Here is a 27,081-nt window from a genome sequence, read left to right as displayed (position 1 = left end):
AAAAAAAAAAAAGAAGCATAATCAAAGTTCATAAATAGCATCGCTTGTTATTCTGTGCCAACATTTCAGACTCCCTGAAGTCACATTTACCCCCCTGATCTGATCTAATTCATCACATGCTGAGTGTAAACTGGGATTCATTTCCATCATTGTCACGTTATGCCTCTGTCCAGCAGGACTCCAAATGACAATGTACAAAAGCAAAAAAAAAAGTCACTTTAACTTTACCAGGAGAACAATAATAACAATAACCATACTTATAATAATAACAATTCCCCATAACAATGATAATAATTAAAAATTGCACCATACTGTTGGAAACTGTACCGCTTACTGACACATCTGGATAAGCAGCTCTGCTCCTATTCCACAACAAATGTACTGGAATGTTTGAAAACTGTCATTCGTGAGTTAAAACATCATGTTTTTAAAAAAAAAATATTTTTTCCCGTCTGACTGCTTACACTGAAGGTGTTTTGGAGTTTTGCCTGTGAATGCAGCTAGACCGTCAAGGGGAGCAGCCTCGTGTTAAGTCTGACTTTTGTGAACATAATCCCGGTTAAACAAATACTAATTATGAATCATATCTGTGCATTTTCAAAAGTCTGCATCAATCAATACTAACACTGTGCATAAGTGACATGCTGTTATACTCCGCCCCATTAGACATAAGGCAGGTGATAATAACTAAAACTGAACATGGTGATGGGTGATAATCGTCTAGATAGCAGGCTAGGTATCATTTGAAAATTCCCCATGCTAGTGCGGATACGATACCTGAGTAACGATATCAAAATAATATTTTTTTCAGTACCTTTCCGAAATATTAGCATTTTTTTCCATTAACAAGAAGCCAGAGTTTTCAATAAAATAGTAAAATTAGCAGAACTTTGCTTTAAATCTGGAACTGTTTTATCACAAAATAAGGAAACAAGGTTACACATCTGCAAAAATGTCACGTTGAAATGAATGAATTTCAGAATAAAAACTCCCCAAAAAAACCTAACAGCAAATGTGTTTCAGAGCAAAAACTCTTAACAGAGATGATGAATTTCTGAGTAAATTAATCAGACAGCAGTTCAGCTGGAGTCGTCCAGTTAAAGGAGAGGAAGGAAGGAGGGATGTTTTTTTTTTCTATACCAGGGATGTGAGAGAGGAGAGGCAGGAGGAAGTCGTTGATGAGTCTCTTTGTATATTTCCCTTCTCTATTATCTCTTTCACACCAATGACCTGGGTTTGGCCCGGGTTGTCTGATCAGGGTTCAACCCTCCTTTTGAAAATTCAAACCCAGCCAGTCAACATGGGTATATCCCTGCTCATGACAATTCAGTGAAGACCTGGGTCACAACCCGGGAGCAATGCATGACAATTATGTGAGATTGTGGGTATGTTGTTAATCTCTGAACACAGAACAGTACATGTAAATACTTAACATACAAATACACATTTTCCTGATTTCAGTTTCTAGGGCCTTTTTTCTCTCTGTTGTGGCACATACAAACCACTCAAAACTTAACACATCGTCCCTACCCTCCATTTCTCCTGTGTTTTCTCCAGTTGCTCTCTCCTCCTCTTCCGTTTCTTCCTCCTCTCAGTTTCCATCTTCAGCCGGCCCTCGTTCTCTCCTCCTCTCTTTCTGTCCCTCTGTGGCAGTCTGTCTGTCAATCACCCCGTCGCTCTGCCTACACCTTGTCCAGGAGGGATCTCTGGCAGTAGAGGAGGCGTCGAGGCGTGCCGTACTTCCTGAAGAACAAAAGCGCTCCCAGAGTGATCACAACCAGCACCAGTAAGAGGAGAGGGATCACCACGGCCGCCGGCCCGATGATGATCTCCTCCTCCTTCCGACCTATCTTGGGCTCCTCGCCCTCGCAGCCCATCCAGTCAGTGAGCACAGACTTGGGGTAACCGGACTCCACCTTCATGTACTGGTTGTTGAACTTCCAGTACTTGTTGGCTTTGTAGAAATAAGTGTAAGCTGAGGAAAGTGGAGAGAAAGAGTTTTGCTTTAAATCAACAACACAACAACACAGCTGTTGTTTGGGTTAGAACTGCTCTATACGTATATGAGTGTGTGTCAACAATAGAACTGCAAATGAGGATTTGTTATTGTCAATTAATCTGCCATTCATTTTCTCAATTAAATAATTGATTGGTTAATTTGAAAAATGCAAATTGTTAAGAAATTGTAAAAAAATAAAATAAAATAAAAGCCCACCACAATCTTGTTCTGTTTGGCCAGCAGTAAAAAGAAATGTAATCAATTCACTTTACTCAACAAATCAACAAATAAAAACATAAAAACCTCACATTTACGAAGCTGGAACAGAGAAATGTTGGCATTTTTCTTTGTTTGTGATTAATCGGTTGTCAAAATAGTTGCCGATTAATTATCTGTCTGACTGTTTAATAATCGGCTTATTGTTTCAGCTTTCGGTCTTGAAATATCGACATCCACATGATCAGTTTAATGGGGAGAAAAACTTACATCCATCTTCACTCATGATGACAGCTTTGATGTTTTCCGGTGCACCGCTCCACATGCTGATGGGCTTTGGATAACCGCTGTCCACTGTGCGAGTCTGCTCGTTGAAACGGTAGTACCTGCGAATGACACCAAGACACAAAACAATCAAAGATCTAACTGCTTCAGGTGATTCATTCATACAACTAAGACTGTAGGGAAACAACAAGGTGCATGTCCTCATTTATATTCTACAATTACACGGAAATGACATGGTAGTTTTTAGGGTGATTCTGACATATTTTAGACTCCATCTCTTTAAATTTAGAGAGACAGATTATTATTATTATTATTAAGGACTTTACTATTTTTCTTCTTTTGTTTACATACGCAATAAATCTCGGCAAATAAATCAAAGACCGGGAGTGTGAGTCAGAGAACTGAAATGTGGGATGCTACCTTCATAACTAGTTCACTGATAATCACGATAAAAGTACAAGTTAGGACAGGTAACTACAACTGTACAAAAAAGTATGAGCAGTATTTGTTTGGGCAAAAGGTAAATCTATGCATGAGTGCTGCAGGAATGCTCCCATAATGTTTCATAGAAGAAAAGTGCAAGAGGACGACGAAGAAGTACTGTCAGTCATTGGGCCTTTGAAATGAGGACTAAACTGGGGGAATAACTTGTTTTAACTTCTCTTCAGAAAGAAAAGAAACATTGTTTTCACAAATGCAAAAGAGGCTTAACAGATCAGATTCCACATAGAAAAAGTTCACCATACTTTAAGTGTATGTGTGAACCCTAAATAGATAGTGGACGGACTCACTTAGTGCCTCTGAAAAAGTACGTCTGTCCTGTCGGTGTGTAGAAGAGAGCAGCATCGATCTTGTCTTTAGGTAGACTGGTGCCCAGGTCTTTCAGGCTCTTGGGGGAATCCTTTTCCATGCTGTTCTCATTAAAAACCCAGTACCTATCAGCTGGAGATGTAAGAAAGAAAAACAGGAAGATGATCAGAAATGAGACAGAAAACAGAAAAAACTGAAGAAAAAGAGATGAAAGAAGTCATAACAATTAACACATGAAGTTCATCACTTGAGCAGCTGCAGTGACTCAATTATCCCAAATCTGGTTCCAACCGAATCTCAGATGGAACCTACCTTTAAAGAAGATAAACTTCCCATCATCCCTCTCGTAGGCTGCGTTGATGTTTGATGGCAGGCCCTTCCAGAAGTGACTGATGGCCATCGGGTAACCTGGCAACACCTTGTTGTTACGCACACGCCAAAACCACTTGTCCTGCAAACACACACATACACATAGATTAGAAGATCTTTAGTTAATTTGTTTATTAGTGGGATACTTGCATCAAACAGAACCATTGTTATTATTTGTAACACCTGTGTGTATCCTATTATGACAAGTCAAAAACGTCTGCGGTGAGAAAAGTCTATTATTTGGTTTCTGAGAACATTTAAATGTTTGAGAAAAAATGTTCTCCTGTACCTTAAATACAAACTTTTCCCCTCTGAGGATAGCAATGGTGTCGAAGTGTCCCTCACAGATGTCTGGGCCATTGTCAGGGGTGGACGGCTTTGTGGGTCGAGGGGGAGGTGGGGGAGGTGGGGGAGCCCCAGACTTGGATCCTGTGGGAAAGATGTTGTGAGAGAGAAGAGAGAAATGGTTAATAACATATAATTCAACGTATGTATGTACGAACACGATGTCGACTCCACCACTTTGGTCCGGACTGAAATATCTTAACAACTACTAAATGTGTGGCCATGAAATTCTGTACACACATTCATTGTTCCCAGGTGATGAATCCTTTTAACTCTGTTGCATAATTCAGATGATGAAGACTACTGACTTTGTTGATCCTTTGTCTTTTCTTCTAGCGCCACCGTCAGGTTCACATTTTGGGTTTTGAGTGAAAGGTCTCAACATCTATTGGATGGCACCATCATCAGGTTAACATCTTAATGTGTTCAATACTTTGTTTTATGACTAAATACCTGCAAAGATAATGGCATTCCCATCAGCCTCTGTTGTATTTTGTGTTTAGTGCTAATTAGCAAATGTAAGCATGCCAACATGCTAAATTAAGATGGGAAAAATGTTAAAGATTATTCCTGAGAAACATCAGCATGTTAGCATTTTGCTCAGCGCATCGCTGTGACTAAGTAAAGCCTCAGAGAGGCTGCAGACTCTCTTGTTAGGGTCTAGTCTAGTCTATCAATACAGTATGTTACATGTAGATAACATTTTATAGTACTACTGACAGTATGTCAATGTTCTACTTAGTACTAACGTCCCCTGAGAGGAACAGTGGTGGCTAAAAGGTGGTGGATGTTATAAAAGGAACATCACTGCAAATATATACCATACATTCCCACTTCCTTTAGGAGAACAACCCACCATAGATTGCTTGGATGCCTCTGCGGTCGTCGTCTGGGAGCTGGAAGTTTTCCGTTTCAAACCACTGGTAGAAGGGGGCCATGATGGCAGAGGGGTCGTTGGAGTGCTCCAGACCCAGAGCATGACCAAGCTCATGGACAGCCACCAGGAAAACATCATTACCTTCAGAGAGAGAGAGAGAGAGAGAGAGAGAGTGAGAGAAAGATAACATTCAGTTTATTTTTCTCTTCCTTCTAGGATCTACATGTCACCGTCTGCTCTTCTCTCTCTTACCGCCCTGGTCTGTGTTCCCGGTGGTCCAGGGCTCAGCAAGGTCAAAGTGCGTGTCTCCCCCGATGCCGTGTCCGGGGAAGTAAGCGTGAGCCAGGAAGCCGCCCTCGCCGTCAAACGGTGTGCTGTCGCCATGGAAACCCGATGAGAACGAGAGCATGATGTCTGCGAACTTGTCGACCTTGTCCCTGATGTGGCTGTATGGGATCTCCCTGAAGGTGAGCGGGATCACGTTCTCCCACACCTTGAAGGCTTTTCGGATAGCTTCATATGTGGCTCGCTCTCCGATCTTAGGGGTGTAGTTCTGTATGCTGTTAGGAAGTACGAAAAGACGGGGATTTATGCCGACTCTATAGTCTAATTAAGTTAAGTCTAATATATCAAACATGACTGTAGATCAGTCCGCAGTCTTTAGTCTTGTATTCATTGTAAAATGGTCTAAAAACAAGTGTCTGTATCATTAATACATGTAGAATAAAGCAGATTACTCCACTATTATTAAGCAATTACACTTAAGTCAAAAAGGCAGTTAAATTCCAGACATTAATTAAGTTTTTTCCAATTGTTTTATTAGTAGTAGTAATATTTAGAGTTTGGTTTTTGAGTTTAAAAAGTGTTTAATTTCATTAGAGCTTAAAAGATTATTCAATTAATTGACTGACAGAAAAAAAAAATGATTGGCAACAAGTTCTGAGAATACGTTTTCAGTGGTTCCCACTTCAAAATGTGAATACTTGTTTTCTTAGTCTTCTTTTATTATAGAAAACTGAATATCTTTTGGTTTTGGACTGTTGTTCGGACAAAACAAGCAATATGAATATTTCAACTTCTCTAGGAAACTGTAATGAGCATTTTTCACATTTATAGATCAAATGATCAATCCAAGAAAATAATTTAAAGATGACTTTATAATAAAAAAAACAATAGTGTGTATCTTCACCTGCATAATAAATCATGTTTACATGTGAAACTTTGGTCGTGAAAGCCAAAAATATTAAACAGCTAGGTGTGTACCTGAAGGTCACCTCAGACTTTTCCCACTTCAGACCCTGCACGGCGTATCTCTTCCTCCTCAGGTTGGTTTTCAGCTCCGGGCCAAACTTGTCTGGGACGCCACACCGCGGCCGGCTCATCGCCCTGGCAACAGCAAAATAAAATTCCCAGTTCTTAACTTCAAATATTTGGACTCAACTGAAGGACACATTATTTGTAAATAGCAATATTGCTTTCATAGACTCTCTTAACTCCTTTTTTAATCCCAAGTCATCGAATGATCTGACGGCTTGAACATTTGAAAGCAGTTATGCAGTTATGTGCTATAAAAATGTTGCTGTCGTTCAGGACTCACTCTAACGTGTTGGAGTCTATGGAGCCAGTGACAGTCAAACCGTAAAACCTCTGCATGTTTGATATCGCTATTTCAATGGACTTTGGTGAGCGGATAGCCTGGGCTCTGACATCACCTGGAGGCAGGTAGCCATACTGCTGCAGCCAACCCTGCAAGAGAGAGGGAGAGAGAACATAATGAAGGTCTATTTGTTAACATATTAATTGACACTTTGATTGTGTGGACAACTATTTCATTTCCTGTTGGCCTTAGCTTAACAGATAGCACCATAAGACTTATATAGTTATTATTACTAAAAATGAAATGTCACGAAGATAATCATATGTGATCTTCACAGGTGGGCTAGGTTAGCGTGTCAAGAAGATATAAGGCTGAAAAAAGTTCATCTATTGAGTGTTTTATTGTGATGCAGTCTACATGCTTAAATGTTCACTCTGGGAATCTGCTGCATATTTAAGATCTTATATATGAATACTGTTTTCCAAAAATGTGATACACTTCTAAAATATGCATTTTTAATACATAACTTCATCATTTGTAATTCTTTCTTTTTTGTCATTTTATAGACCCGACAATAAATAGCTTAGTTGAGAAAAATATAGATAATAAAATGGCTAATCAAGCAGATAAGAGACTTTATTTATGCAGACAAGGAGGTGAGATTGCTGCCCTGAAAACACCACTGCATAGGGTTGCATGTAGCCTTTCTCATGTCAAGATCCAAGCAGCAAAATCTAAATCTTGGGACACCTAAACCCCTAAAACCTAGTTTATTTTGGCTGCTCCATTCAGTACATAGTGTTTTGGTAAAGGTAAAGGAATACATGGAAAATGTAAATTATCTGCTAAAATACAATGATATTGTTACTACAAGAGGCTTTTATTTTTTCTAAGCAGTAATTAGGAGTGTTGCAACACATAATAAATATCTCTCTCTGTGATTTTCTCAGTCTGCTCGTAGTCAGACACGCCAGAAACAACAGAAAACCCACCTGAAAACATCTTAGTCAACAGAAAAGAAGGGATTGGCCACTTGTGTGAACCTGTGGGTGTTTTTCTACTTCCAGTCAACTTTCAGAGCTTGTTTGGACCTGCGTCTCTGAGCTCAGATACATTACCCAGATTGCATGGTAAATAAAGGGAGACAAAATGTGTGTGTGTGTGGTTTTGTGTGACTTGTTAAGCTACATACTGACTCCTACAGCAGCCAACACACACTGTAACGGTAACTCAGCATTTTAAATTTATTGCCGTTTTTTTATGTGACTGTGACATTATCCCATGTGTAAACTCCTAAAACCCAACACCAAATCCTTGCATGCCCCCTTAATTTATGCTGAACTAGTTAGGGGGAACTTTGTTGTAGGGTCATAAGCAGGGGCGAGAGAGCCAAATAAAACACAATCTGAAAACACTGATGTCATTTTAGTCACGATGACCCAGAAGTCTGTCTAGACGATTGCAGCCAAAGACAACTGGCGGTCATAATGCTGGAAAAAGTAAAATTTTCAGCAACATTTGGGTTCCTCAAAGCTTGAGTTTAAGATCTCCCTGCCACTGAAAATGTCTGTCCGCCACCTACTCCTCTCTCTCTGTCTGCCTTCATGTCAACCAAAACCACCACTATTTATCTTTACACAGGAAAGGCCAGCCTATTCTTTCCACTGCCTGCTGCTGGTGGTCTAAGACTTAAAGGAATAGTTCAACATTTCCAGAAGTATTTGCGAGAATATTTATGAGAAGATTTATAGCATTGATACCGTAAGAAAGAGCCAGTCGAGCAGTTTTCCCCTGTTTTCACTCTTTGTGCTAAACTAAGCTGACCGGCCTTGAGCTTTAGCTCCATATTTAATACACAAACATAAGAGTGGTATCGATCTTCTCATCTCCTGGCCCTTTTTTGTTGGAATGTAGAATCTTTAGTGCATCTTAAACCGTGTGTTTCCACTCATGTATCTGCACACAGAGTCAAACACACATCTTCATCTCCACCACAGATTTAGTTGGTGGAATTACCCTGAATTCCTTCGTTAGCGTCATCTTAACCTCAGATATCTCTCTTATTCCACCATTAGTGCTGTTTTTCTCGTCAAGCCTTCCTCTGACAAGTAAAAGGAAAAGCAGGGGGGAGGGATGAAAATGTAGCAACTGCATGGCCAGACTACCTGGCCGTATACTGCCTGGGCACACACAGCTACTGTTAGTAAAGTGCTGGTCAGAAAGGCCAGAGAACAAGGTTCACTTATGACGACCTGCAGAAAGGCAACTTATCCCCCTTCTCTCCATCTCTGCATTTCCCTTCTCACAAGTTCTTCAAGATTTCTCTGAATTTTTTAAGCATCTAGTTAATCTAATTTATCCCCTGACTCTCTCTGTAACACCAACCAAATTTACTTTCTCTGCCTCCCCTCTGACTGCTGCTAGTGTGTCCAGTGGCTCCAGTGTGGTGACGCGTCTGCTTCTATAAAAACACTCCCCTGAAAAGTCTCCCCCAACACCATCAAGACCTCCATTTCTCTCCCTCTAGTCCCAAACTACTGCACACACCACCACCACCACCTCCGGTTGAGACGCCAGGTATCCCAGCATGCACCCCTCCTCCCTGGAACTCCCAGCAGCCACCATCAAAGCTTCTATTTATTGAGACTTGTACATGGCTGGTATTGTTGGCCTCAGCATAGCTAGGTAGCTTGCTACACGGCCATGTGTGGTCAAAGGGCTGGCTGCGGGTTTGGTAAACACACCGCTGAGTGTGTGCAGTGTGTGTGTGCAGTGACGTGAAGTCTGAATGTATAATGCACAGACACTGAAACACAACCAGCGTGATGTAAAGGTGGTGGAAGAGGTTGTTTCGGTGGAGCTGTGGGATGTCAAACATGGATTCTGTGACCCTACTGTGACCTTACTGTCTTATGTAGAGCTGGAACAATTAATTATTTGGACAGATTTTCATAATAATTTGATCATTTAAGTCATTGTTTAGCAAAAAAAAAGACACACTCAAATGTTCCTGCATCTTAAATGTGAGGATATGCTGCTTTTGTGTTTTCTTAAATTCTACTAGACTGAATATTCTGGGGTTTTGGACTGTTGGTTGGACAACATTAACATTTTGAATATGTTGCTTTGGGCTTTGGGGAAATTGTGTCTGACATTCTATGAATCAAATGATCAAATGATTAACTAAGAAAACAATCTACAGATTACTACATAATGAAAATAATCAGTGGAAACTCTAAATTCCATAAAGGTGAATCATCACTTGTGCACTTAATTAGATTTATATGTGAAAACTATTGAACAGTAAAGGTATATTGAGTGTTTCTTTCTGACTTTTTGTGGAGCAAGTGGTTCAATTATTTGAGAAAATAATCAGCGGATTCATCAAAAATGTAATCTTAGTTAGTTTATTGATAACTGATTAAAGAAACTTTAAATATCTAAAAACTGAGGTAGGTGTAGTTTGCTCCCTCCAAAGCACCACTGCAGATAGCTGCCTGCAATCATTGTATTCTCAAGATCAGAACATAATAATCTAAATATTGTACTTCACCTGGCTGTATTAACTTGCAAATGTCCCTGGGGCAACCATAAGTTGCTGGGCCCCCATTGACCCTCCATTCCTTTCACACTCAATGTGTGCAATCTGTGAAACGTTTCTAAACTAGAACAGCACCCCATGGTTTTAGGTTTGCTGTGGGGTAATTTCATTACAGGCACTCAGTGTTATATTGTCTATATTCAGTGTATGTTCAGAGTACCAGCTGTAATAAATCTGTCTCTACTACATCCGCCCTGATGAAGACCCTGTGTGGTCGTTACCGGTTAACAAACTTGAACTAATAATGGTTTTAAAAGTAGATAGTAGTAGTAGAACACAGATGAGATATCCTCCTCAAGCTATGTCCTCATACAGCAGGGCCTACTTCTTTAAGGCTTCTAACCATGTCAGTTGATTTAGTGCTGGATACAAATGTTTAAATAAATTAGCACAAGCCAGTTGATACAGTCAATCTGGAGCTTTCCAGGCCCTTGTAAAGTTCTCTGTTGCTACTTCACAACACAAAATCCACTTATTACAGAGAGTATCAACACTTCAAAAATGTGAGCATGATGCCGAGCAGCATGTATGTGACATCTCAATGTCCCGTCACGCATCATAGGACATGTGGGAGCCATCTATTGTCACACACTCTGACTCACATTCACATGAGACTGCGATGAAATTTGTTTTTCCGGATGCATTATAAAAAGGAAACCACAAGTTCCTACAAGAGTTATAAACAAAATGGTAAAAAATCCCCTGTGCATTTATAACTGCTGCGGTAAAATAAATTGGAGAATGATGACATTTCTTAGAAGGTTTAACTCTCCTTTCGTCTGAACATCTAACGTGGGTGTCTTTCTATATTTATGCAATAAAATAAACTATGTATTAAATAGGGATAAGGATGTGAGTTTGTGTATATTTAAGCATGTATACACTTAGTATTGCAGTAACGTGTCTATTAAACATTTCCAAAGGTCATCTTTTTGTGTATACCAATGCTACCAAGTGTCAAAACAATATTTGTTTCAAGCTGCCTCTATAAACCACTGATTTTTATTGTGAATCTGTTTTTTTTTCGACCCTGAGAAATGAGTTGGATACATAAATCTCACCAGGGACGAAAATTGACAGACAAGAGGGTAAAGGACAGAAGAAGATGATTTAAAGTGCAGAGTTACATTAGCGAAGGAGAGGTAATGACATTAGAAGGAAGAACAGTAAAAGAAAATTGAGAGGGGAGAGAGAGAGGGGTTAGGAGTACAGCTGAATTTAAATTTGAGGGACTGAGTCAGTTGTTCCTCTTGCTCGGTGCCAACGGAAAAAACTGAGAATTCTGCTCATGAGGGGCTCAATCTCACATTGCCTTCATTTCTTGGCGTCTCTGACCCAGTTAGCACTCACAGCAGCACCGTGCAAACATTTCTATTTCTGCTGGGTCAAACAGGTCAAATAAAATCCCTTATTCTGCTTTAGTGAAATATACAAGCCAACAGTAACTGGATAACGTTACATGAATACGTTTTCTATGGTGGCAGTGATGCAACTAGATAAATAATAATAAATAGATAAATAGTGTGTTAATATATATATACTTAATAAAGACAGACATTGTACTTGTTACTGCACCACATTTGACAAACCAAATATAAAAGGAGCTTATAAAATATGATGAATTGTGATAGAATAAACAGTATTGAAGAAATTAACTCCACTTAGACCACTTACAACACAAGATGTATTTAGATTCTTTTTAAGTAAGTATAGTAGCTAACAATGTTAGCAGCAAAATATAGCAAAATACATGCAGAATGGCCTATTTATAAAACACATTATTAGATCATAAATGGTGCATTAACATGGATATGCATTGGTTGGTTTTAATGTTATAGTTGGGGCAACACCTACGTAGCTACTGTTGCTCCATGACGAGAAAAACTCAGTCGGCTGATGGAGGTAAAGGGTCCAAAACAAAGCTAGTAAGAAAACCTTGAGTTGAGATTGTTTTTGTCACCTATTTGAATTTTGTAATAAAGGTGATCATGTCAATTTACTAATAGGCTACATGGTCCAACCACAATTATTGTGTGTATAACAAGCTATAACTACTGTATATACTGTTGGGTAGATTATGATAATGCATCATATTTTACAGTAATCATTCATGTCTTGGAGTAAAAAGTAGAATATTTCCCTCTGAAATGTAGTGGAGTGGAAGTATAAAGTAGCAGAAAATAAAAACACTGTAAAAATAAGTACAGTACTTGAGTAAATGTACTTAGTTACTTTCCACCACTGCCTGGAGTCTTTTCAAAGAGAGCTCTCTACCTCTACCAGATGGCTGGTTCAGAACATCTGGCCTACATCTTTAGTCAAATCCAACCAGCTGAGCACTCCAGACTAAAACCTATAAGAAATGCATGCATCTATCTTCAAAACCTGCATTTTCTAACATCACAGAGGAAACTTTCCCTCTTTGATGTCCTCTGTGTTACCTAACAAGGTGCACCATTTTCTGTGGTGCAGCAGGGCAGCGATAAGCTCCCTTTCTTCCTTGAAGTCCATCAGTTTCTCATTAAGACCGATCCAGCTGATTACTTTAACATTTCTTAAGTGTCAATCGCTGCCTGTCAAAGCAGCGTGCACCAGATGTGGAGCAAGGCTTTTTCTTTTGATGCTACATCAACACTCATTCTAGCCGAGATAAAGAGACCTGAACCCAGATGTGTTTTGACCAAGTCTGTAACCCTCTGCTGGAATCACAAGACATGTGTCTCCAGATGGCAACGGGAAATCTCCAGATTCTTTTAGCCAGATATGGAGAGATCCTGTTTTAGACCCTGTTTTTTTTTTTTATTGCTGCCCACTTCCTTTACTCACAAGGTCCCGCTAAGCTTTTTATTTAAATAAAGAAAGGTTAGACAAGGCAAAAGCAGTAAATGAAATCAGATGCCGGAGGCCGCAAAGGTACTCGTCATTTTCACAGAAAAGTGGAAGTCTTATTTCTCTATTGGTGGAGCTTCTCTTTTCACTCAGCATGGATTAAGTATATTTAGTTTGTTAGTTTGAGTGAAGTCAGAGAGGGATATTTGGATGTTGAGCAACACTGATAAACCACAAAATTCCTCTAAACTCAGTTACTCTGTCAGAGTTCTGCTTTCTCAACCCCCCCCCCCAGAGGAGCTTTGTCGACTTTAAATAAACATTTATGTCACTCAGTTGTTGCTTTTTTTTTGTTTCGCCTATATTTGCTGTCCGTCTGCTTTCTCCACACACAGACAAGTCTATCTTTTGATCACAGGGTTCATATCCAGCTCTCAGGTGATGTAATCCTGAACCCATAATTAATTCTTATCCTCTTTCTGCATCAGGACTGAGTGCCATGTCTGACAGCATCACAACACTGTGTACACAACATGAGACACTCTTCATCTGATGTCTCACATTAAGTCCTGCACTGTTTAGCACTGAAGTGATATATATTAGAGGTATTATACACAGCTGTAAACAGTCATGTTTTCTCACTTTGTTTACAGACATCCATCACTGTCGGTGTGTTCTGCCTGTGGCGTCTTATAAACTGTCTGACTCTCTGAGTTATCCACCATGTCTGGCTTGACTCACATGCCAGCAACTTGTGGTCAGTGACTAAGGTCCTCCTTCGCTCCTTCGTGCATCCTGTCCACCTAGAACTACAGCACAGACTCAACTTAAACTCAGTTGTAGCTAATATACTTTTTGCTCTGTGAATCAATTTCCTGTGACAGCTACCTTTTAGTGGTGCATTCTTTCACAGAGAAACCCCTTGTATATGTGCAGTTCTTGGCAGTATGACTTATTGTGACTAAACACTGAGGATGTGGTGTTTAAATGTTCACATCAAAACTCCTTATGACATCCAGAACTACCAACAGACCAAATGTAAAATGGGCTCAGAGCCAGAGGTGCTCAGACTGCTCGTACCCAATCATTTACAAAGCTGCATGGGACCTAATGACAAAATCTGTTGTTTAGTTGAAGGCTAAACTGCACTTTAGTGTCTCTATGCCTCAGGTGTCACAGCCTGAGGCCTACAGCCTACAATCTACAGATGGAGCAACTTATGTCTGGCTTGTTGTGACCAGCTTCCCGGCCTATGTGCAGTCTACACAGGCAGATGAAAACCATTAACCCCCTCCCCCGTACCACCACTACACCCTTTTCTCTCAGAACAAAGCAGCTCAGCTGAGGTTTCTGCCCCTGCATGGCTGGACCCCCCCCCCTCCACAAAAGTTTTAGACTCATGACATTTTTTTCCCTGGAAGAAGTTGCATCTCTTGTTACAGTTTCTACTCAGATGGAGTGTTTTAAACAGCTCTTGTAACAGTGTTTCAGGGAGGCAGCATAAACATGGGAACAAAAACAGTTCCTCCCTTGCTATTGCAAGATTAGAGAAAACCTAGTAAACATTAGAAAGACACTAGTGTTACAATAAGGGGTTAAAAATACAATCAAATAATGATCAATGTATAACTTAGGCGTTCCATCTATACCTTTCAGGGATATTGTAGAAACTGTAATTGGTAAACAATTAACAACATTAGAAAATAAAGAACATTTCAAATTCAAGTTGTTTAAACATAACAGCTAGACACACTTTAAATCTGCTCAAATTCCGGTATGTATCACTTTGCATTGTTTCAAGTGAATGAATTATGATTTCTATTATACATACCTCTGCTTTTAGTACATTTGCAGTGACGGAGATAAAACCAAAGCAGCAGAGACCACAGGCCAGGGTGAGGAGCTGGGGCAGCATTCTTCTATCTGCAAACTGCCCCAAACAAGTTCAGGAATCTTTGTACAGAAGTCCCGCCGTCCTGACAGCAAACTAAAAAACAAATCGATCGATGCTACTCCGTTATGCTTTTAAAACGTGGCACAAAACTCTTTGTGGTATCCACATGGACACTGTGAGCGCACCGGACAGCTTTTCTGGACAAAAGCGACTCCTTCAAAGTCAGAGCTGAGTTGAAAACATTGAACAAAATGTTAAAATCATCAGTGAGCTGTGACAAATGCTCAGCTGGTGTTTCCTAAAGCTTCATAGTTTGGTTTCCTGTCCTCTGCTAGGATTGTCTGCAGCCAGCGTGTGTGGACGTGGTCACGAGAGAGAGAGAGAGAGAGAGAGAGAGAGAGAGAGAGAGAGAGAGAGAGAGAGAGAGAGAGATATGGATTTTCCTCTGGGTCCTCCTCCAGATGTGCAGACGTCATTTTTTTCATGGCTGACCAGGTTACAGAGAAAGATATTATTTTACCAACCGGAATTCGAAAACATTATAGGCAAATTTGAAAAGATGCTTATCTCTTTTGTTTGAAATGATTTATGAAAGACAACTTAACTTAGTTTGACTCTTTTTTTAGTTTCAAAGAAACTCTGACATTTTACTTTAAGTAAAAAATATCACCATTTAAAAATACACCATTGCAAGTAAAAGTCCTGTAATAAGAATTCTTAACTTCAAAACTTTATTTAATTAAAAGTCATAGCCTTCTAGTTATGAGTGACTTTAAGGAACAAACATTTTATCAAAACCATATCATCAATTTATAAAGGTTGAAGCATTTCTCTAGATCAAACTACAGTTGTATGACAATTAATTCAATTACCTTGACCAACATTAGAATGCTACACATGCATGCATCAGTAGATCCAATATGATAACATAACACTGACTACAACCATTCTGTTATTTTACTTTTGATTTTGTAAGTACATCTGTCCAAAAACACTTCTGTAGGCCTACTTTTAGTATAGGCCCCAAAGTAAAAATGCAAATGCATGACCTTTGCAGTATTTTTAAAATGCATTATTGTTACTTTGTTACTTCCCCTACACTCAAACACATATTTTGCAAATGTAGACATACAAGAGGATTTTGTAACAACACAACTGGTTTAGAAGCCAGTCGTGGTCAAATATGCTGTTTATACAAGTGTAATATGGAAACTTAAAACCTCCAGCACACAAACACTGAGAATGGACTTAACAGTGAAGTAGGAGACATCTTGCATCCCGCAGTTAACCATTTGAAATGGAAAATATTTAAACAACCATATCTGGATTTTTCATTGAGGGAGGAAGAGTATGTCATTTTAAGAATTGATGAGGTAATTTCACTTTGTGAGTAGAAAAACCAGATCAGACCCACATTAATATTCAAAGCAAGACAGCATTGGAAGAAGTATTGAAATCCTTTGTAAATGAACATAAGTTAAATAGCCTTTACATACATACATACATACATAGTCTACATATAGTGGTTTTGTGTGTCCTAAAACATGTCTTAAAGGATCAGGATATTTTTTCTTCCAATGCTGAAATGTGGTAGGGTAGAAGTGTAATGTAACTTTATTAATCCCACAAGGGGAAATGACAATGTTTTCACTCTGTTGTTATTACACACATTAGACACAGGCCTGAATTACACACACATGCTCAGTACCTATACATGCACAAATGGAGAGATATCAGAGTGAGGGAGCTGCCCATGGAAAGAGCTCTGGAGGTCCCTACCACATTTTATTTCATATTTGTACAAACCGACACTGACACCTTGTGTTAGAAAGAAACATTTCACACTAACTCCTTTTACACATATAGCCGCCCTATAGGAATACATATATAGGACATATTAATGTACATTATTGTGATAAGATTCAGTGTAAAACGTTTATGTGAACAAAAATGTAAAGTTTTATGAATGGAACAAACTAAACAATTAAGCCCCGCCCCTCCTGTCATGAGCTAACATGTACGGAAGTAGATCAGAACTTATCAACAAGAAAGGCCGACAGACATGGTAACGTACTCGGTTCCAGCCCTTTTTTTAATCATTTTATTAGGTTGTTACCTTTTCTGACCTACATGTTGTGATTTATTTAGGTACTTAAAGCATCCGTGGTCTGCTTGGAAACATGTTCTTGTGGTGTCGTCTCCTAGAAAAAGCGTCTAAACGAAGACAGAAGTCAGTTAGCAGTTAGCTCGCCAGGAAGCTAACGTTAGCTATTAAAGCTGGCGAGCAGCTGCCCCCTCCTTCTCCTTCAAACCGAAACTATCCCGTAACGTTATCTCAGGACATTATCTTAACTTGTAGGGGACTAAATTATGTATTTATTGACAAGTACTCGATATCCTAATAGTTTTACTTTAATGGGAATAATAGAAATACTTTGAAACTATTTGTGTGGCGAGGATTTCGTCTCTGAAATGCTAGCGTTCAGGCGTCATTGTTGAGAAGATTATAGGAAGGAAGTGTGTGTGGGTGTGTGAGTAAACGGTGTTCAAGATCAAAATAACGTCAAGAGGCATGTATTGTTTTCCTGCCCGGATATATAACAGTTATTAATATTACTGTATATATATCAATGCTCACTCACTTTTTGTGGCCAGATCTATTGCCCTGTAAAATAGTTTCGACTCAATCAATCAGATAAATATATCTTTAAAATGTTTAAAGTAGGAGCACTTAGGCTGAAACCAAGTGCCACAAAAATAGGAAGATTACAAAATCAATAAACAGTCAAGGTAATTGTATTTAAATAGGATAAGAACACTTACACTGAGGTCTTTATAATTGACAGCAACTGCAAAGTAAGTTATTTCCATTATCGGTACATTTTCTGCTTATTCTCTAATAGTTTGGTCCACAAAAATAGTAGAAATTGTCTTGCAAGACATGCAGGAAATCATCACAGGTCGGACTCGAACCCTGGACCTCTGCGTCGAGGCATAAACCTCTAAATATATGTGCACCTGCTCTACCCACTGAGCCAACCCGCCCACTGATAAGCATTTTGTTGTTGTTGAAATGACTACTTAAATTATTAAATTATCATAATGTTGACAATTTATTTTCTACCAATCAGTGAGTCAACTTAACGCTTACGCCCTAATCATGACTATCAAATGAACTGTTCTGATGTGTTAGCTGGCTTATTTGTTGCCACAGCAGTAGAGTAATAACATTATGAGGCTGTTTTATGGTTGACAACCAAATTAACACGCTTCTCGTTCATCTTCTCTTCTTTCACTTTACAGATGAAGTCTTCCTGAACAAGCCTCCAAAAATGGCGCTTCTCTGACATTTTTTTTTACCCTTTTAAAGTCTTCAGTTTTTATATAGTTTCCAACATTTTAGCGGAGAAGCATTACCACAATGACCGTCACTTACAACCTCTGTGCCCTCCTAGTTTTCACCATAACAGGTGAGTGAATACACACTGTTCAGTGTATTTGACTGTGTATCTATCTCAGGTGCCTACTTTAAATGTCTATCAAGCAAAGGCCATGTTTGCACTTCGTTCACACAACATTTATGATTGGACAGCCATGGTGATTAAACACCTGCTTGACTCATTCTGTTTTCGCTCAATTTATCTGCAGCATGCAGCCGTTTTAAGCCTGCCCTCTGCGCTGGTAAGGAGACAAACTCGTCAGCACTTTATCTCATGTTGTGACCAAGAAGAGGTTTTCAATGTCACATTCTGGTTAAATATTTCTCTCTAACCTAGCATGGGCAGATCATATTGAACAGTACTTCTTTATTGTTATTGTTCCACACATCTTCTCCAAGCACTTACTTTAAACTGTAGTGTTATAACATTAAGCTGAATTGGTGTAGTGAAATTAAGGTTTAAGCAAAAATAATCATGTTGCTGACATTTTCTTCAACACCTCATAGGTTTAACGCCATACGCCAACACTTTAAGCTTCAAAAAGAAGAACTGTGAAAAAATGTGGCTTCTTAACCTTTGCTCTTCTGTCTTGCTGTCCCTCAGCCCGCTGTGGGCATTCCCTCCAAGTCTTGGACAGTAAAGTGGGAGAGATCACGAGTTCTGCTTACCACAGCTGGTCCTACCGCTTCGGCTCTACCTATGACTGCTGGATCATCGAGGGTTCGGAAGGAGAACCTATTGTTCTCAGGTAAAGGCACTGAGGAAATTTAAAATACCAGATACAATTATTTGCTGTAAATCGGATGTCATCCGTGATAATGATACACTCAATTGAACTAAATTCAATGTAAATATGACAATGATATGTGCTGTGCAAAGTATTGAATGTCTTTACTACATAGAAAATATTAGGGACCGTGATCTTGCCTGATCATGTTCTGTGGTCGGGATGTAATTTTATGAATGGCCTAGGAGTGGGCAGTATTAATAAAAACCAATTGAGAAGATGTTTGTGGCTAATCCAGCAAAATAAATATCTGACAGATGAAGAAAGTTGATTACATTTAATACCAAAATCATGTAAACATCCAATATTGCCATTCGATGATTTGCAGCATGTGCTAATACACCTAGCGATTAAAGGAATAACTAGCGTTGTGTGGCAAATGCCGATCGTATTTTGTCTTATTTGTTTTGTTGCAGAAATGCTGCCTCTTCACTGGTATTTTTATGTAAGAAAGGTTGTTCACTAATTCTACTCTAAATCCTTTTCTTAGCTTTTCCCAGTTTTCAGTACGGTGTAGGAAGGAATGGGTGTCTATAAAATCATCAGCTGGCGGCGAGCCGCTTGTCCTTTGTGGCTCCAAGTTGCCGCAACCAATGGAGTTCCCAGGGGGAAATATTACAGTGATGCACCACTTCCTTCCACATCTGTTCCCTGTGTCGTCTTTTCTGTTGAACTACGCCAGAGGTATGATAGCATGGTGTTTTTTTCTTTCTTAACATCTTTTGTTTAAACATTTGTGCTGTCTCAGGGCTCCAGACTAACTTTTTGCCTTGGTCGCACTGGTGCGCCTAACTTTTTTTATTTAGGTGCACCAGCACAAAATTTAGGTGCACCCAAATTTTTCCTTGCGTCGCCATTAATGCCACAATTTCAAGGTCACCTTTTTATCACGCTCCATATACATTCATATATATATATTATGTCAATTATTTTAAACAAGAATAAGTAGTTGGTACATTTTTTTTTTATTTGAAGCACAATTATACTGTACTCAAAGTCTTATAGCGGGTCCCCCCTTGCTGTCAAATGCCCCTCAGATGGCCAACACCTGTAATCTGGCCTTCTTCCCCTTTGGCCTTGGCTAAACTAGTTTGCCACACTTCCTAGCATCAAAATTCTCCAAACTGGGCCCAGCACACTGATTCTTATCATTTTATCATATTATCTCTGTATTTTTCGGCTGAATGGCGATACACAATATATATCTCTATCTCTAATATATATATTTTTACAAAGTGGGCTAAGTGTTCAGTTTTAAGTCAAAGCCACTTTTCACAAGCTCTTTTATTAAAACAGATGTGATTTAAAATAAAATGCAAAGACAGGGTTTCCTGCTCAATTTGAAAATTCTGCAACACATGTAAATTATCTGAAATAAATAGCCTATAGCCATATTAAAAAATATATATCTCTGAGAAAGCTCCTTCACTTGTTTTCAACAACAATAACAGACCCGGATAGCCCAGTAGCTCATATAGGGAGAGGGGGAGTGCGATGGACTGAAGCGTATGCTACTCGCAGAGTGACGGCTGACTCATTATGAATGGGTCCAGCACGGGTCGAATGCGCTTTGCCGGGTCAGCGGCGTTGCACACGTTTTGTGTATGAAATGTCTGTATCGTCCCTGGCTGCGCTGCATTTTTATGAACTATGATAATGTGGCCATGGGTCACATCTCTCGCCCAGGTCCAGCAGGCTCCGTCTCACATGCTATTACTCAACGAACTGAAGTTAGTTACATTCAATAACTTCTTCTGTGTTTTTCGCCGTGGCAGCCGCAATAAGAGAGTTACCAGTGGAAACACTGGTACCAATACAGGTTTCCCTCTCATACTTAATATACAGCTGTGTTAATAACAATTACAACTGTAGACAAATGTCAGCAGTTTGGACCGGCGGCGCTGTGTCGCTCCATGTTGCAGGTGAGCCGTGTGTGAGAGATTGGGGGCGGGGCTGCGCGGAGGAGAGATCCAAACACAGGCACGGCTTTACAGAAGAAATGGGTCACGTAACGCAACATTAAACCATATCGATATAAACGACATCGCTTCGTTAGTGGAGAGGCAGCGGATGCAAGGACGTTAGGTGCACCGGTGCGACCTAGGAAAAATCTTAGTCGCACCCTTAGAAATTTTGGTCGCATATGCGACCAAATTGGTAGCACTCTAGAGCCCTGTGTCTTCATCTACCTTGTCAAGGAAAGAATCAAGGTGTATCACATAGAAATATTGTAGTTTAGGAAATAAGTACAACAGTATTACATATGGCTTTGCATTTTTGTTACAAGTTCCAGTTCTTGTCAAAATCTAATTCCTCTCTTCATATCTTTTATCCCTTGTGTTTCTACACCTCCAGACTCTGGTGAATGCCCAGTAACATCCTTTGAGTGTCTGGGGGGTCGCTGCCTTCCTCTCTCTTGGCGCTGTAATGGCCAGGTGGAGTGTCTCGGGGAAGGTGCTGGCCTCGGCACAGATGAACAGGGCTGTGATGCAGAAGTGGAGACCACAGAACCCCCAAAGTACGGCAGCACGCAGGCAGGGGAGGAGGCCAAAGCAGAGACCTATACAGAGAAGAACCCATATTGGGACCCAGATAGACATTATGTTGCAGATTCTGAGTCTGATGTGTGGGCGCTGCTGGAGGAGAGGGAGATGGTGGAGGCCCAGGTGGATCGAGAGCAGCCTCAGACTCGCAGGGAGCTCGTTGTGACGCCCACTCCCATTGAGTGGCCCTGCGGAGGGCTCCTCCAGACCTTCTATGGGACCTTCTCCCCTCCAGCCATTCGGGGCCCCGCACTGTTCTGTGTCTGGACTCTGGACCCTCAGGACTCGAGGCCACTGAGGTTAGACCTGCAGCAGCTGGTGCTGGGACCCGGGGATAGACTCACTGTGTACAACAGAGAGCAAGGCAAAGGAGAAGTTATTAAAATTGTGAGTTTCTTTAACTAAGATAATGTATCCAAACATTTATTTTATTTGTTTAGTCTACATAATAACTCTTTTTAAAAACATTATGTTAAAAGAGCTTTTGGTAACATGATGTGCCCTTTCTGCATCTTGACAGATCACCAGCGTCTCTAATTACAAATCAGTCCAAGTTGAATCCCATACTGGCCTGCTGTCAATGACATACAAGACTCTTCCTGGTTCGGAGGGGAGCGGCTTTAACGCAACGTTCCATGTCGGGACCTACTGCCCCCCTTGGGAGGGCCGGTGTGGAGGAGCAGCGGGAGGCTGCTTTACCCAGGAGCAACGCTGCGATGGGAAATGGGATTGTCCCGAAACAGGGAAGGACGAGGAGGGTTGCAGGGGCTGCAGTCTGAACCAGTTTGCCTGCGGAGTGGCAGGGCAGAAAGCGGTGGCATCCAGTCACTTTGCTGGCAGACCGGTGTGCTACCCAGTGACAGAGAGATGCAACTACCAGCTGTACTGTGCCGATGGCAGCGACGAGAGGGACTGCACCGTGTGTCAGCCAGGGACCTTTCATTGTGACAGCGACAGGTTAGTGTGTGTGAGAGACTGAAAACCTTTTATATCTCTCTGGGTCAGACAGGACAGCTGTCTCATTTATGTTCTTTTCTTGACCTTGGGAACAGCAGTTGACAAAACAATCTCACCTCAAGGTCCATTAGAAGCTGTTCTAGAGCTTTGGATCGTGTCACACAGTCTTCATCAGCAGATCGAGTTTTCTCACTTGTTTTTGAACTTTCAAACCACTAAGACTTCTCATCCAATTCAGCTTAAAAGTTAATGATTGAGGCTTAATGTTGGAAGCAGCAGCTGACGAAGCAAAGCTGTCTCTCGTCAAGGTCTATTTAGTGGCTGTTCAGCTGCTATCGTTTTGTTTTTATATAGATTGTTTTGCCAAATGAGCTTAAATGATTTGTGTCTGGTGGTCAGGTTAGTTAAGTATAAGTGCTGGGTGTGTCTTGGTTATAACGCAAGTGTGTGAGTCAGAGGGTGCGGGCAGAAATGTGACCATACGAGTGTCGGATGGCTTAAATTCTGTGTATTTTGTGGGTTAAGGTTTGTGTACGAATTTAGTAAAATGAACATTATCTTGGGGTGTTATGATTTAAAAAAACACCTGTGCACTTCACCGCATATTCAGCTTGTTGAAGTGTTGCAATTCTTCCAAAAATAAGCACTGACAATATACCTTATCATTCAATTTTCAGTGTATTGTTGGATTCAGCATAATAAATGTATATCTATAAACTTAGGAACTCTTATATAACCCATTTAAAGCAAATATAACACAAAAAGCAGAACTTTACTATATAATAAAAACTATTAGAGACACCATCTTCCTTCAAGAGCCACAACACTGCAATGATAAACAATATTTGAATAAAATCCAACGTTTGATTTACTCCGTCATGTGCGTTTAGGCTGGTTTACAATGATGTGGTTTATTATAATGCTTCATAACGCACGCCTAAGAATGCACCTTCATGTGAAACTGAATCTCTCACTTGAGTTATTCCTGGACACTAACACACAAGCGGCCCATTGTCCCATCTGCAGGTGTGTGTTTGAGAGCTGGCGCTGTGACGGCCAGGTGGACTGTAAGGACGGAACAGACGAGCTCAACTGCACGGTCATCCTGCCCCGCAAGGTCATCACCGCGGCAACAGTGGGCAGCCTCGTCTGTGGGCTTCTGCTAGTTATTGCCATGGGCTGCACCTGTAAACTGTACTCGCTCAGGACCAGGGAGTACAGGTAACTGTTTTGTCGTCCAGTTATGCTGTAACGTATTTGTTGATTTTAGCAATTATCAAACTTTTTGCTTTCCAGGCTTTTGGAATATCATTTTGCTCCTTTGGAGCAGCATAGTAGGGATTTCTTGTGACGTACATGTACCAGAATATCTCACAACAACACAGCCAGTACAGTCCATACTCTTTATTTGTAAACGGTCAGCTTCCCACCTGCAATTTGTTCCAGCCAAAGTAGGTTATGTTGTGTGTTCTCTTCTGAAAACTAAACATTTTAACTAAGTACAGCAACTTTATGAAGTGAAAACTATCCTATAACAAAAACAATGTATGGTGTGAGATGTTGGTGTAATGTAAAAGGTAGATATAAAAGATAAATAAATGTATCATGTGACTGTATTCTGTATATACATCTTTCAAGGGCTTCTCAACAAAAACCAACATGTGCTGACAGTTGAAAGCACAGTGTGTGTGTGTGTGTGTGTGTGTGTGTGTGTGTGTGTGTGTGTGTGTGTGTGTGTGTGTGTGTGAATGCATCTTAATTTGTCTGTTTGTGTCTGGCAGCTTGTTTGCGCCAATCAGCCGCCAGGAAGCGCAGCTGATCCAGCAGCAGGCTCCTCCCTCCTACGGTCAGCTGATTGCACAGGGTATCATCCCCCCAGTGGAGGACTTCCCCACAGAAAACCCCAATGAGGTGAGAGGAAAGAGCACCACACAAACGCACATGCACAGTGTTGAAGTGTTGTTGTTTTCTTACTGGTCAGCTGATACTTTTAGAGCTCCTGGTGTGGTCTACACTAGAGCAACCTGTCAAGTGCTACAGCTTGCAACATTTTGGGCATATTCTTTTCACATTGGCTCCTAGTTTTTACATATTTCTAAGAAATTATTTCCTGATACGAATACAATTTGTCTGTCATCTTTAACCTCAGTGTCCCGTTTTTAACCCTTTAAGACATGCCGTCCACTTTAGCATCCATATTAATCCCCAGCAGGCTGTGGGCTGAAGTTGGAAGAGTGTTAAGATAGAGCTAATGTGCTGTTACCATTCAGGTTCACACTGAGGTGCTTTATTATTAGTTGGTGAGGACAGCTGAGGTAGTGGAGGCGGAGGAATTAAGTGCATAAAACAAAGCCAGCTCTGATGGGATTTGGCCAAGCTATCTACTTGTTTTCTAAACTTGGATAAAAGACTTGTGAATACCATGTTTGGTATTTCAAATGATCGTATGACCATTTTAAGGATATAGAGCAAGAGTTGTAGAAGTTTTTTTTTTAACTGATTTGCTCTTTTCCAATCCATTTCTTCACACCTTCCTCCTTGTCAGACCTCGTCACTTTCTCTGAGGGGAATCCTCCAGCTCCTCCGTCAGGACGCTGCCACCTCCCCACACCGCAGACGCAGGCCCCGATTCATCCGCCGGGCTGTTCGCCGCATGAGGAGGTGGGGTCTAATCCCCAGACCTCCGTCCAGGCCGAGTCAGGCGTCCAGCTCCAGCCAACAGCAGTCAGACGCCGCTCCGTCTGGCCAGGAACCAGCTCACTCCACTCCCACCAGCTCCTCGTCGGCTGTGGAGGCGGTCAACCAGCCAGTGCGTCAGAAACTTGGCTTGTTGGCGCAGTCAGAGCAGCAGCAGCAGCAGCAGGAAGCACCGCCTCCTCTACTGCCGGTGCCACTGCTGCCTGCCGCTTCCCCACCACCTCCGTACGCTCCCCCAGCTCCAAGCCCCGTCTCTCCCCACACTCCTCCTGTCCCTGTCCCCCCGAGCAGCCCCTCTCTGGCCTCCATCTTCCACACGCTGGGCCTGAGTATCTCCCTCTTCAGAGCCTCGCCCTCTTCCTCCTCCACCAACTCCATGCCCCTCTCCGCCTCTCCTTCTTTCTCATCCTCCTCTTCAGATGACGAGGTACTGCTTATCCCCCTGTCTGAAGATACCACTTCAGAGGATGATGTGCCCATGCTCACCTGAATGGCTTCCTCACCAACACAGTATCCCACACCCCTCCTTTATCTCCTTTACTCACAACTGAAACCCAGTCTTTCCACATTTGTTTGAACTTAAGCACAGGAGTGGCCCACGGCGAGACTCACCCGCACTGTGCAAGTCTGGTGCCTTTGGAAATTGCTTTGAGTGGGATATGTTGACATATGGAATTAAATGTTTGACCTTTTTTTTTTTTTTTTAAAAGACCTCCTTAAGAAAGTTTAAATTTTAGACGAAAAACATGGCTGTTGTATGTTTGACACTAGGTGTAGGTGAGTATTGGATGTACACTTATGCTAATAATGCTAGGCTGCACATCGAAAGTAAACTTTTGCACAGAAGAATCTTCCCTATCCAGAAACTGAGGCTAAATAATTAGTTTTTAGATAACTTGATGGAAAATATTGTGTTTGAATGACTGCAACTGTGTGTATGCATTTTAGTCTTATATTGACAGTGGAGTTTGTTTGCAGTTGTGGATTATCTCCACATACTTCTGCCACTTGCATCCAGTCTCGAGCCAGTTATATTATCCGTGATAATTATATCACAGATAATTTTAAAAAGAAACATATTTTCCCCTATTTAAGTGCCTTTTGAGGAGTTTCCCGTAGATGGTTCCTGAAATACACACTGCACACCAAAACACACAGAGGCACATGTTTTCTCACATCATAGCACGCATCGACACATCAGTAGCTTTATTAAAAGGTGAAAAAAAACGCATGTACTCTGCAAGCTGGCAATAACTTATTGGGACCCCTATTTTAGTGCACACTGGTTGCAACATCACTGTGTGTTTTGAGTACACACTTGTGTACATTTCCCAAGTGAATGTATGTAATCTACAAAAGCAAATGTGTCAAAAGACAATCTCTTTGGTGCCTGATTTTAGGATGTGTGTCTGTGTAGTGTGCACGGGAAGATGAGGCGCCCTAGTGATGAAAGGGGCCCTAAATTCACAAAATAACCTCAACTTGAATCTTCAACCCTTGAGGGGAATCAATCGTATTCTGCTACGTTTTGACACAACAGACTTGTGGTGTGCCATTTGTATTATTGTACATTTGATGGTGTTTTTATTTCTTTTTCTTTTCTTTTCTCTTCAGTTCTTCAGTTTTGCTTTGTTGAATGTATTAGGGTCAATGTGGAGTAGACAGAAGTTTGAAATTTGCAATGTAATGAGGTAAATAAGAGAGAAAGTGATTTTATGGTTTATTAGGGTCAACTTCACTGTATATAAGTAAACGTGGCTGAGATTAAACAATTTGCACTTTTAGGTGTCGAGTATTCTGTTTTATGTGTGTGTTAGGGGTGAGGTGAGTAAAAC

General features: G+C 40.7%; 2 protein-coding genes across 4 annotated transcripts; one reads left to right on the top strand and one right to left on the bottom strand.

Annotated features, from left to right (window-relative positions):
- Positions 1-432: 432 nt before the first annotated feature.
- mmp14a (matrix metallopeptidase 14a (membrane-inserted)) lies at positions 433-15,207 on the bottom strand. Its single transcript, XM_031289924.2, has 10 exons — positions 14,760-15,207; positions 6,499-6,647; positions 6,165-6,287; positions 5,154-5,461; positions 4,881-5,042; positions 3,969-4,108; positions 3,623-3,761; positions 3,292-3,442; positions 2,486-2,601; positions 433-1,975 (listed from the first exon to the last, which is right to left on the bottom strand). Exons 1-10 carry the CDS (start codon positions 14,841-14,843, stop codon positions 1,683-1,685), a joined length of 1,665 nt encoding a protein of 554 aa, XP_031145784.1. The 5' UTR covers positions 14,844-15,207; the 3' UTR covers positions 433-1,682.
- Positions 15,208-16,821: 1,614 nt separating this feature from the next.
- On the top strand, positions 16,822-27,030 carry lrp10 (low density lipoprotein receptor-related protein 10). Of its 3 annotated transcripts, none has more exons than XM_031289892.2 (10): positions 16,822-16,887; positions 18,126-18,292; positions 18,471-18,503; positions 18,866-19,010; positions 19,540-19,733; positions 21,405-21,979; positions 22,113-22,549; positions 23,576-23,770; positions 24,331-24,460; positions 25,095-27,030. In XM_031289892.2, exons 2-10 carry the CDS (start codon positions 18,244-18,246, stop codon positions 25,734-25,736), a joined length of 2,400 nt encoding a protein of 799 aa, XP_031145752.1. In that variant the 5' UTR covers positions 16,822-16,887; positions 18,126-18,243; the 3' UTR covers positions 25,737-27,030. The 3 variants fall into 3 exon arrangements, with proteins under 3 accessions (XP_031145752.1, XP_031145751.1, XP_031145753.1); XM_031289891.2 differs by having other exon boundaries at positions 19,540-19,734; positions 21,400-21,979; XM_031289893.2 differs by lacking the exon at positions 18,471-18,503 and having other exon boundaries at positions 19,540-19,734; positions 21,400-21,979.
- The last annotated feature ends 51 nt before the right edge of the window (positions 27,031-27,081 follow it).

The sequence above is a fragment of the Sander lucioperca genome, chromosome 17, assembly GCF_008315115.2.
Source record: "Sander lucioperca isolate FBNREF2018 chromosome 17, SLUC_FBN_1.2, whole genome shotgun sequence".
In the NCBI taxonomy this organism is placed as follows: Eukaryota; Metazoa; Chordata; class Actinopteri; order Perciformes; family Percidae; genus Sander; species Sander lucioperca.
The sequence above is the reverse complement of the archived record's forward strand: the minus strand, read 5'-3'. Positions and strand labels throughout refer to the sequence as shown.

Excerpts from the sequence above, each read along its gene's own strand:
- mmp14a (XM_031289924.2), bottom strand. The coding sequence starts at position 14,843 with ATGCTGCCCCAGCTCCTCACCCTGGCCTGTGGTCTCTGCTGCTTTGGT. Across the intron at positions 5,462-6,164 it reads AAGTCTGAGGTGACCTTCAG|CATACAGAACTACACCCCTA; the intron begins GTACACACCTAG and ends ACTTCCTAACAG. Across the intron at positions 4,109-4,880 it reads AGGCATCCAAGCAATCTATG|GATCCAAGTCTGGGGCTCCC; the intron begins GTGGGTTGTTCT and ends TCTTTCCCACAG.
- lrp10 (XM_031289891.2), top strand. The coding sequence starts at position 18,244 with ATGACCGTCACTTACAACCTCTGTGCCCTCCTAGTTTTCACCATAACA. Across the intron at positions 18,504-18,865 it reads TAAGCCTGCCCTCTGCGCTG|CCCGCTGTGGGCATTCCCTC; the intron begins GTAAGGAGACAA and ends GCTGTCCCTCAG. Across the intron at positions 19,735-21,399 it reads CTGTTGAACTACGCCAGAGG|TCCAGACTCTGGTGAATGCC; the intron begins TATGATAGCATG and ends TGTTTCTACACC.